Raw genomic sequence first — 11145 nt, 5'->3', positions numbered from 1 at the left:
AGATAACGATAACTTATATATCGCAGCGACCACTCCGCTCCCCAGCCTTTCCTTAGGCTTGTTCTCTCTTTTACCACAGTCACAACAGTCTTCAAGCCTCGCATCAAGAGAATTAAGAACAGAAAACGGTATAGAGTCTCATTATTGGCGTCTTTGCGGTTGTAGTTTCTTAAGCTAGAGGGGGAGAATCGGAATCAGGATGGTTTTATCTTTTGGGTAGCTGATTCCGGTCTTCCAGCGATGTAGCATTTTGATGATGGAACTTGACTTGTTGGGTTTATGTGGTGAGCGTGTGGGGTAGGAGGAGGTTGCTTTTGTATGTTATGTATCGTCTTACAATTGAAGTTAATGCCAAACGCGTTGATATATTTTCGCAATTGAATTGGGTGCGCAGAATCTCTTGTTTCAGGCAACGGTAAAGTCCACACTAGCGCAGATGTGGATGTCATACTGACATCTTCAACAAGTCGGATATGGTGTAACGGTTAACATTGCTGTCTTTCACACAGCGGCCCCGGGTTCGACTCCCGGTATCCGAATCATTTTTTATTTAGGATTTGATTTTGAGGTTTAGGAGTCTCAGTGATAGACCCATTTTTTTTTTCAAGTTGGAGGTCCGAGCAGCAGCTGAATGTTGACACCACGCGTAACTTGCGCCTGGACTAAGGGCTGTAGAATGTGAGCTTAGAAGGTCTTCCTTGCGAATAGAAGTGAGGGCCGATGTGCATGGTCCATCATGATGCTTGTAAAGTGGGAACATTATATATCAAAGCTAAGACATCTTTATGCTTGCCGTTTGTCCTTCCGGTAGCGGGATTCAGACCCTCATGGTGAGACTGCAACAGCAGAGTAGCGATGCGCAGAAGTTCCGTTCCTAGAGCGTACTTAAGGTTGAATGTACAAATGAAACTTGTGACTGAGTCGATGTTTTATTACGCGTCGTACACCTCCCCCTAGTCATCACCAAACTTAGATCTCACCAATGTCAGACAAGCGGAGAGCAGAGATCGAGGCTAAACGTGCAAAACTCGCTGAGCTTCGGAAAGCCAGGGCAGACCGTCAACGAGCAGAAACCGAGCGACGGCAGCAGAAGTTTGTCCACCCTTCTCCTTACTCTTACAAAGCTCAAGCTTCTCTAGCCCGGTCCGTCTAGCGGAGCCCGCCGCGACGTTGATGACCTCGTCAACCAACTCGTCGGGAGCCGCAGTGGCCTAGACACAGGCGGGGACATCACCCCTTCCTCATCCCTCCCCAACACTCCACCCCGACCGTCTACAAATTTACTCTCCACGGCTCGGCTCTCTCACCGTCCGGCAGGGTGAGCAGGCAGCGATGTCGGAAGCGATAAAGATAGAGTGAGTATGGGTACGACTATGGTGGGGATGATGGAGCATGTCGATAGGTATGTGCCCACCTTGGTCTCTTTGACGCTAGCGGTCCTACTGATGCTACATGAAGGGTGTTGACCCCGAGGTTCATACCAGACCTTATAGATGTCGAGCAGGAGCTGTTCGAGCTTCCGCAACGCGTATGTACTTCAGTCCCATCCCTTCCCATCTAAAACCCTCATTCATACTCAGGAACGCGTCATCTACAACAAAGAAGTGCAAACGACAGCCATAGAAACTGAAACGCCCCGAGTATCAGAGGATGAGATACGACAACAGATCATGCTCGAACGGGAGTTGGAGGCGGAGAGGATTGCCCAGGACAAGGAGCTTGAGGAGAAGTGTGCAGCTTGAGAAGGAGATTGAGCAGGAGATTCGAGGTGCGCACTCCTTCCCTTCCCCTCACTTCACTCTGATACTTCGCAACTGAGACGATCACAACTCTCAGAACTTACCGAAGAGGAACGCTCACATATACTCAGTGCACCTGAGTTCCTGGACTTTGTGGAACAATCGTCAAGATCGTACAGCGCGCGTTGAACGATGGATATGATTACATTCGTGATTATACTATAGGCACGGAGGCAAATGGGTGTGTTTCCTTTAATTTTGTTTGTGTGCTGTCAGTATGTTAATCCTTATTTCAGGGATGACTCGGAGGGAAAGCGCGTCAAGCGTATTTGTGCATTCTATGATGAACGCTACGGCAAGAATCGATCGATTACAGATATTGATTGGTCGCCCAAGGTCTCGGACCTCGTTCAAGCATGATAATTCTTACTGACTTTGATACAGTACCCGGAGTTGAGCGTAGCGTCGTATAACAAGAACCCTGCTGCATTGAACGAGCCGGATGGGATTGTTGCAGTATGGAACCTTCACCTACTCGACAGACCCGAGTTTGTGTTCCATTCACAGGTCGGTGAGCATCTCTATAAGTGATGTGTGTGTTGTGACTGATATCTTGTCAAGTCTGATGTCCTCTCTGTCACATTTTCCCCGTTCCATTCAAACTTGGTGTTTGGTGGCACGTACTCGGGGCAGATTCTACTGTGGGATACGCGATCGAAACACCTACCTGTGCTCAAGACACCCCTCTCAGCTGCTGGACATACACACCCTGTGTACGCGATGCAAATGGTGGGCACTCAGAACGCACACAACTTGATCACTAGCAGCACAGATGGCACCGTGTGTAGTTGGCTTGTTGACATGCTCGCCCAACCACAAGTAAGCCTGTTTCCGCCAAATATGGATCTTAATTGACGCCTGACTCCTGAATCTGTCCCCAGGAAACTCTAGAGCTTATTCACGCAGGCCACAATAAAACAGGCGAAGTGGCCATCACAACACTAGACTTCCCGGACAATGAAACGACCACGTTTTGGGTCGGCACCGAAGAAGGCAATGTCTATCAAGCCAACCGGTACGACCGCGCGGGTGCAAAAGCCGGATTAAATCAGTATGATATTTATAAGGGACACGCGGGGCCTGTCATGGGGCTGCATTTCCATCCTCTTGTGGGACCTGTAGACTTCTCCGATCTATTCCTGACGGCAAGTGTGGATTGGACGGTGAAGCTTTGGCGTGCAAAATCACTTGCGAAACCGTCGACTGCCGCGCATGCTATTCTCCTATCTACTCCTTTGACGAGGCGGATGATTATGTGTATGATGTGAAGTGGCATCCAGCGCATCCTGCACTGTTTGGAACGGTTGATGGGTCTGGGAGATTTGATGTTTGGAATCTGAATACGGATACGGAAGTGAGTTTCGGTAATCTGATCTGGATCGGGCATAATTTTATGCCGTGCACGGGACTCCGTTTCTGACTTCCACTTCAGGTACCAATCGTCTCCACGAATGTCGGGTCCGGTCGAGCTATTAACAAGTTGCAATGGGACAGAAACGGACGGCGGGCCGCACTCGGAGGGAGCGACGGGAAGTTGTATGTCTATGATATCGGTGACATGGCGCTTCCACGTGAATCTGAGTGGACGGATCTCCAGAAGACGGTGGCGGGTTTTATTGGGGGTTCACAGGGAAACGGAGTGGTAGACGGAGATGCTACGCGGATCGTTGCTGGGCGGTGATCGCTTTCCTCCCCGTAGTTGTTGTTCCGTGAAGTTGATTGTTCTGTTTTACTACTCGTATGATACTTTCCGTGATTCTCTAGTCTTCAGATGCTCAAGTACGGAATTAGAGTGGGTTACACGGAACAGTAACAGCAGAAATATGCAGAGCAATTAATAGTATTACATACGAAATTTTTATCTGGGAACGATAGTGGAACAGCGATTCCGCCCATCCCGAAGGTACATAGCAGCTGTTTTGCCGTGTTATGTTTCCCAATGAGTGTCCTCCGCAACGCCTCCATCAAGACCTCCTCTTCCATCTCCTACGCACTTGCCAGTATATTAGGCCCTCCATTAACAATTCCAACTCGTAAGATGTCTACAGAGTGTCAGTTTGTTCAGGTGCGCGTCATTTTGGTTGCTCGAGTGTGTTGACTCTTGGGATTAACGTTGAGTGATAGGCTCCACACAAGTGAGTCATGATACAGGTCATGTAAAAGTTGTCCGGAGCTGAAAGCTCGCGTCTGTCATTTACAGGCTTCTGGTGTACGTCTATTCATGTCTTTGCCCACGTAGACTTTATCTCATCAGTTCTCAGCATCCCAGGACCGATTGAGGTCACGGATGAGGTGCGTCGATCCCCGAGTCCTTTCTGCACGCCCATGAACATGTTTATAGGTCCTCTTAGCCAATGCATCCATCAATGTCGCATATGTCACCCGACTTTGCAAGAGTCTTTGGTGACTGCATTCGCATGACTAGGCAAGGACACGAGATCATGGTTGACTTGGCAGCCGAACAATAAACTCACGCGTTTGTCAGACAACTTCTTTACTCAAAGGACGCGCAGCCGTTCCTGATCGCCGGGTCAGGCACGCTGGGATGGGATCAGGTATGTATTATATTCTTGTTTCCAGGGTACAAACGTGTACATTTATGGCGCCAGGTCTCTGCAAATCTCGTAGAACCGGGCGAGAACGCGCTCGTTCTGCATAGTGGTTATTTTGCCGATAGTTTTGCAGACTGGTAGGGACAATGATGGGGTAAGGCGTCGTAATGGTTGCTCATTCTTCATGGTTCTCTAGTCTGCAGACCTATGGTGCCAATGTCGACCAGATCAAGGCTGAGATTGGTGGTGCTGTTAAGGAGGCTGATATTGAGAGCGCACTTCAAGCGAAGAAGTACAAGATTGTTACCGTAACCCACGTCGACACCTCGACAGGTTAGTGATACTTTTCGGGGTGCCTGGTCCTATATGGGCTCCTGATGTCGGACTGATCTATCTTGGATAGCCGTTTTGTCCGACATCAAAGCTATTGCAAACGTCGTGAAGAGAGTTTCTCCGGACACACTTGTACTTCTCACAAGGACTCTTCAATTTACTTCTACTCACTGTGGGTGGATTTTAGGTCGTCGTTGATGCTGTCTGCTCTGTGGCGAGCGAAGAAATTCAAATGGATGCCTGGGGCATTGATGTCGTATTGACAGCCAGCCAGAAAGGTCTGGGCACGCCACCGGGTCTCAGCATCCTCGTTGTTTCTCAGAAAGCCGTCCAGGTTTGCCCTTTCCCAATATCACAGTGTACAGCTACTGACGCAAACACCCAAGGTATTCGAGAACCGCTCAACGCCAGTTACGACCTACTACGCCAGTTGGAAGAAGTGCGCACAGTTCATGTTTTTACCTTAAAATAAATGCCAACTCCCAAATAGATGGCTACCCATAATGAAAGCCTACGAGAACAACTCCGCTGCCTACTTCGCCACGCCACCCGTCAACCTCATCTATGCGTTCCATGCGTCCCTCAAGCAGATCATGCAGGGCTCTGTTTCACTTGAGCAACGATTCAAGCTCCACCAGGAGGTCAGCAGACGCGTCAAGAAGGCAGCGGAGGAAATTGGATTCAAGGGCGTGCCTCTCAGTGAGGACGTCCGGGCGAATGGCATGTCGGCAGTGCGTACAGTACTTTGATTTACGACCGAGACGCTGATATCGCACAGCTTTACTTTCCCGACGGTTTCACAGCGAGCGATATCGTTCCTCGTCTGTTGAAGAAAGACGTCGTTGTCGCTGGCGGATTACATGCTAGTATCAAAGGTTAGTAATTTTTTTTGCGAGGAGTCTTTGTTACTGAAAATCATCCTACATCAAAACAAATACTTCCGTATAGGGTGCGTTGTTTTCTGCCCGTGAAATACTTATGGAGTGGTGTGCTGACACTCTTTCAGGCATATGGGTGTTTCTGTCGTTGACCCTAGTCGGGGGGACATTGACAAGATTATCAGCGCAGTGAAGGAGTCATTTGGCAGAAGCTAAGGCTAGCAAGCAGTAGAATTAGAGCAAGACAATTTTATGTGGCATATACGATACAAGAAGGAGTACATAAAACATCTCAATTTCATACGTTATTCACGACCAGCAAGTTGTACAATGTAAGGTGATTTGATACCAAAAGAAAGATTTCATAGATGTAGCAATTGTGGAGGCTTCATGCAGCTGCAGCAGCCTCACGATACTGTCCTTCTCCGCCACGCCGTCGTACCACTCTTTTCCGGATGTCGTTAAAGAAATATATCCCGCCCTGATAACAAAGTCACCAAAATGTTCGCCCTCGTTTCGCTCGAGCGCATATCGCTTGATCATAGGCTCAAGGATGGCGAGAATCTCGGGTTCCGATACTGTTTCCCGGTAAATCTTGTTCAGGCGCTGACCGTAGTATCCGCCACCAAGAAGCATGGAATAAGATCCAGGTGCTTTGCCTACGAAGGCCGACCTCTGCGGAAATGTTGAGCGATAGTTTTATCGAGGTGAGTGTATCTTACCAGCAACATATGGTCTTGCGCAACCGTTGGGACAACCAGTCATCCGCATGACAATGGAATCGTTGCGAAGCCCATTCTCCTCACAGATTTTCTCGACCTTGTCAATAAGCAGTGGTAGATACTAGAAGACGGTCACCATGAGATCAAAATTCATTAGGAATTCCACAAAGTGGCTACTCACACGCTCAGACTCAGCCATTGCGAGACCTGAATGTACTCTCATCTCAGAAGCGATACTTGTAAGTGCAAAAACTACTTACCGCAGGTCGGGAACGCCACACAAGCCGATGACGACAGAGCCGCAAACCAGTGTGGTTCAAGTTGTCCAATTTGTACTTGGCGAGTATTCTCTTGATCTCGGGTACATCTTCCGTAGAGATTTCTGAGACCATAATATGCTGGTTCGCCGGTTAGACGGAACGTGCCCTTGTGTATTTTTGCAATCTCGCGAAGACCGGTTTTAAAATCGCGGCCGGGCTCGTCCTGAATACGCCCGTTCTCGATGAAGAGCATAGCGTGGTGCCTGCCATAGTCTCCCGTTGACCAGCCAAAGTCGTCAATGTTACGGTCAAACGTGTATGGTCGTGCTGGGGCCAACGGATAACCGAGTCGACTCTCAACCTCTGCTTTGAATGCATCAGTCCCATCCGGTCAATGGTGTATTTCAATCGAGGCGTTTTTACGACTGAAGACTAATCAGAATGCGGAAGTGTGGAATGCTTGGAAGACTTACTCTGCACGATTACCGTTGTCTCGCTGTGTAAGCACGACCTTTTCTGCTACAATAGGACCTTCTTGGACAGTACAGAAACCGATTACATCCGCAACTCGAGGGTAAGTTTTCTTATTGCCGTGGGTTACTCCCATGCCACCACCAATAGTAACATTGAAGCCAGCCAACTCTCCTTGCTCATCGACGATGGCGATGAAGCCTAGGTCGTTTGCAAAGACATCAACGTCATTAGTGGGTGGTACCGCAACCGCAACTTTGAACTGACGCAAGATCAGGATCGGGTTGAAACGAGTGCAGCACCAAGCGTACCTTTCGAGGAAGATAGAACTCGCCATAGAGCGGCTCAAAGTCCTTGACAGCCTCGCCGGCAACCATTTTCTTGTCCAACCAAATTTCGTGGTATGCTGTTGTTCTAGGCAATAAGTGAGCACTGGACAAGCTTCGCGAAGCCGTAGACCTGCGCATGAAGTCGGGACAAAGAAGGAATAGCGGAACAGATAACATTCCTAAGGCAGACGTGAGCGAGAAACATCACCACAAGCCGCAGAACTCACCGATTGACGACGTCGCCACACGCAGCCAAAGTGTCCAACAAGACCTTGTTAATTTCCTGAATGGAAGGCTTCAAGTGTCGCTTGATTACACCGTGGAACTGGAATGTTGCTCTGTAGTGATCTTGAACGTCCCATTGCCATGTTCATCAGCGATCCGGTCCATCTGTAACCACTAGCTCAGGTGTGCATACACCACCGGGCGTACGAACGCGAATCATAAAACTGTAGGCAGGTTCGACGCCTTGAGCTTGACGCTCATCACGGATGTCGCGGTCATCTTGCTGGTAGATACCGTGGAACTTCGTGAGTTGGGTGTCACTGGGATCGAGAGCGCCCGAGCTAGTATCTTCGAGACCCTCAGCAATCGTACCGCGAAGGTAACCTGAGGCCGCCTTGATATGCTCATTAGTGATCGGGTCCGGTTCTGCTTCTTTCACTTCAATGCTGTCGACGCCGAACGTCTTCCACACGAGAGGCTCCCATACTTTGTACCCGGTGTCTGGTCCATCTGCATCCTGGTCATCACCGAGCCCGATATCTGCAAAGCGCTCTCCCCCAGCTGCTCCAAACGAGCATCAAGATCCTTGCCCCGGCTTGTTATAGTAGTGAGCATCTTCTGGGCGTGGCCAGTAGTGGCTGTCACCAAGGGCGAAGACCGAGTATCGAAGCTTCGAGAAAGGCTTCTCTCCACGAAGAGCAGCAGCGTTGAGTGCTTTAAACAAAGTCCGACCATTTTGTGGGGGTTCACCTTGGCCTGCTACAGATGTGACGAAGGCCACATATTCCTCTTGAGAGAGGGTATCGATGGACATAGAGTCGATGGTACCAATGGACGTTGACAAGCCTCTGGCTTTACCGCGGTTAGCCAGTCGCTTCGCAAACTTCTCTGCAGTGCCACCATCCGATGCATACAGCACTACCAACGGTGGCGCATCAAGCGAGACAACCAAGTCATCATATGCTTGTTGTGCCTTCCTCTTCCTCGCCTCCTTCACATTCTCGCCCAAGCTGCTCACCAGTTCCGTGGCAAGCTCGGGCTTAGAGCGCACGAGTTGCGACAAATGGTTCTGCCTGTCAAGGAACTGCTGGAGGTCATTCTTCACGGCGTCCGAGTCGAGCGCAAATGGCTCTTTGCCTTGCGCTTCCTTCACAGGGTCCCAACGGTAAAGAGGCCAGTACCCAGCGTCGACAGCGAGCTTGGTCTCCTTCAAAACCTCAAGTGCTGGTGCATCCTCATTTTGATAAGGCAGGTATGCGAGCACGACACTGGGGCCTTTGTGCCTGTCCGCCTCCATGACTGCTTGCAGTACTTGAGCGTACGACGAATACACTGCGACACTCGCTACATAGACATTGCCGTGGTTCATTGCGTACAGACCAGCGTCTTGCTTACGGCGGTGTGGATCAACGGAGTTCCGAGATGTGTAGGGAAGGGTGTCGATGATGAGAATGTTTATGTCGAGACCGGATGCGATGGCGTGGTGCAGACCAGAGGCGCCAAGATCATAGGACCAGGCGTCTGAGCCAATGATCCATCTTGAGCGTGTAGGGAAGTGTGAACGGAGTGAAAGAATGCGGTCGATGATAGGACTCGAGAACTTTGAAGACTCGAGAGCGGTGATGAGTTCTTTTCCCACTGAGCGACTCTTGCTATCGTCGTCCCTGACAAGGACCCACTGGCTACAAAGTTTATGCAGCTCGGGGGTGACTTCCTTGATCTCCAATAGCTTCTGCACAGAGCGAATGAGTTCATTTCGTTGATCGAGTTGTCCTCGAACGCGGCCCACTGCAAACTCCGGACTGGTGGCAATAGCACCTTGTTTAAGCACTAAATCAGGCGAATTGGAAACTTCGAAACGTTCGCCAAAGACGTGAGACAAGATCTTCGTATAAGATGACTCGTGTTTGGGTACGTGTGGCACTTCCAGCAAAAGATTTGAGGAAGCGCTGATGCCTCCAAGTTGAATTGGAGCAGAAGAGGGAGCTGCTTGGAGAAGCTTCAAAATTGCAAGGGGAGTCACTTGGGCAGGGTCGCTGAAGTAAACGCTCTGGATGTGGGGTCGCTGATCTACATCCTGCTGGTGAATTATATTGACAAGTTCAAGGTACAAAGGTGTCCATTTCGTGTTCCAGCGGTGGAGTTGCTCGAGAATGATGACACGTGATACAGATGGTGGAATGACATCGAGTATGCGGGAGGGGAGTAGGGGAGTGAGCAAGCTGAATGAGACAACTGACACTCCGTCAATGTCTGCAAAAGGAATATCGCCCAACCCAAAGATGATAGTGTGGGGTTCGCCAGAACCATGCACAGATAGTGGGGGGCATGCGCGACGAATGCGAACGACCGTAGAAAGCGCTGCGCGCTCGTAAAGCTTGAAAAGTTCTGAGCCAGGGGATACTACGGTTGTCGAATGACCGTTGAGACCGTTGGTGCCATTTACACCGTTCGCATGACTGTTGTGCCCGTTCGCTCCATTTGCACCATTCGCATGACTGTTGTGCCCGTTCGCTCCGTTGTGCCCATTCGCTCTATTGTACCCATTCACTCCATTGTGGCCGTTCACTCCATTGTGCCCATTCGCTCCATTGTGCCCATTCACTCCATTATGACCATTCGTTCCGTTGTGCCCAATCACTCCGTTGTGACCATTCACTCCGTTGTGCCCATTCCCTCCATTGGTTGACGCAAGCTTCTCCGAGAGAAGGAAAGGCTGCACCTCACTCTCCGGTATTACCTCCACTGGACTATTTTTTGCATCATAAAAGACATGCACGACTGCCTTCTTCTCCGTACGTGCCAACCGAGATGCCAGGAGTGAGTTATCGTGTGCTTGTTGGGGGGTTCTGGAGACGAAGAAGAAAGGGAGGGCAGAATGGAGCAGAAGGACTTCGGACAAGTCATTTGTCACGGCAAGATGCAAGACAAGGGGAAGTGAAGAAAGTTCAGCAGCATCCAGGACGAGCCTGGTTACGGTCTGTGCTGCTGCTGAAGAGGTAAACGAGATGAGTCCAGCAGCCGATCCGTTTCTGATTAATGTCGACCCTGGGTCACCGCCTAGGGGCACCGACAAGATTGTCGGACGTCGACTGGAAGTTGCAGAGAGTGAGCTATATTCTTTCGCGAATTGTGAGGTTGACGGAAGGATAGGTTGGGAATCTACGATGATATCCGAAGCCAGATAAGCTACCCGGGCCACACAGGTAGTACTCGACATAATGACTTTAGTGAATGTCGGCTGGAACACATTAAATCAAAGGTGAAATTGTCAGTAAGAAGAAGGATAACTTACCTTGACTGCAAACAGAATGGAGGGGGAGAAACTGAGGATGCAACGAGACCATAACGCTCAATTAATCAGATCCGATGACAGCGAAAGCACATCATTCTGATTCATTCATGTGCCATTTGTTTGTCCGCATCCCACCGAATTCCGAATTCAAGTTTGTGCATCACATATTCATATCGCAATGCACCCACGGTGACCTCCATTGACAGGTAACAGGTGACCTTACGAAGACTAGAACTGTACTAAAATATCATTCAACCTATGTATGAGCCATCGGAGCCCTT

General features: G+C 49.7%; 3 protein-coding genes and 1 non-coding gene across 4 annotated transcripts; 3 read left to right on the top strand and 1 right to left on the bottom strand.

The window, feature by feature from the left end:
• Window positions 1-467: 467 nt before the first annotated feature.
• EDB93DRAFT_t106 lies at window positions 468-539 on the top strand. The gene has a single exon. It is a non-coding gene; the product is annotated as a tRNA-Glu (tRNA).
• A 443-nt stretch (window positions 540-982) lies between these two features.
• Window positions 983-3480, top strand: EDB93DRAFT_1243458 (WD40-repeat-containing domain protein; the record flags this gene model as incomplete). The annotated part of the gene is made up of 12 exons (XM_041452147.1): window positions 983-1092; window positions 1154-1270; window positions 1331-1402; window positions 1459-1528; window positions 1581-1731; window positions 1881-1980; window positions 2036-2135; window positions 2184-2306; window positions 2361-2618; window positions 2681-2962; window positions 3043-3153; window positions 3232-3480. The coding sequence occupies 12 exons, from the start codon at window positions 983-985 to the stop codon at window positions 3478-3480; spliced, it is 1743 nt and encodes a 580-aa protein (XP_041301678.1).
• A 258-nt stretch (window positions 3481-3738) lies between these two features.
• On the top strand, window positions 3739-5755 carry EDB93DRAFT_1256359 (PLP-dependent transferase; the record flags this gene model as incomplete). The annotated part of the gene is made up of 14 exons (XM_041453939.1): window positions 3739-3864; window positions 3924-3934; window positions 4000-4008; window positions 4061-4091; window positions 4151-4243; window positions 4304-4354; window positions 4409-4488; window positions 4548-4684; window positions 4755-4816; window positions 4872-5018; window positions 5071-5123; window positions 5175-5415; window positions 5463-5559; window positions 5691-5755. The coding sequence occupies 14 exons, from the start codon at window positions 3739-3741 to the stop codon at window positions 5753-5755; spliced, it is 1203 nt and encodes a 400-aa protein (XP_041301677.1).
• A 195-nt stretch (window positions 5756-5950) lies between these two features.
• On the bottom strand, window positions 5951-10789 carry EDB93DRAFT_1243456 (uncharacterized protein; the record flags this gene model as incomplete). The annotated part of the gene is given in 20 exon segments (XM_041452146.1): window positions 5951-5968; window positions 5995-6221; window positions 6285-6405; window positions 6466-6502; window positions 6564-6666; window positions 6701-6910; window positions 6968-6969; window positions 7018-7277; window positions 7327-7429; window positions 7449-7523; window positions 7572-7639; window positions 7661-7692; window positions 7765-8070; window positions 8098-8133; window positions 8215-8653; window positions 8675-8698; window positions 8723-8913; window positions 8950-8959; window positions 8981-9946; window positions 10229-10789. The coding sequence occupies 20 exon segments, from the start codon at window positions 10787-10789 to the stop codon at window positions 5951-5953; spliced, it is 3789 nt and encodes a 1262-aa protein (XP_041301676.1).
• Between the last annotated feature and the right edge of the window lie 356 nt (window positions 10790-11145).

This window comes from Suillus bovinus, assembly GCF_016758785.1.
Source record: "Suillus bovinus strain UH-Sbo-P2 chromosome Unknown EDB93scaffold_119, whole genome shotgun sequence".
NCBI classification, from domain to species: domain Eukaryota; kingdom Fungi; phylum Basidiomycota; class Agaricomycetes; order Boletales; family Suillaceae; genus Suillus; species Suillus bovinus.
Note: the sequence above shows the minus strand (reverse complement) of the source record. Positions and strands in the feature narration are given on the sequence as shown.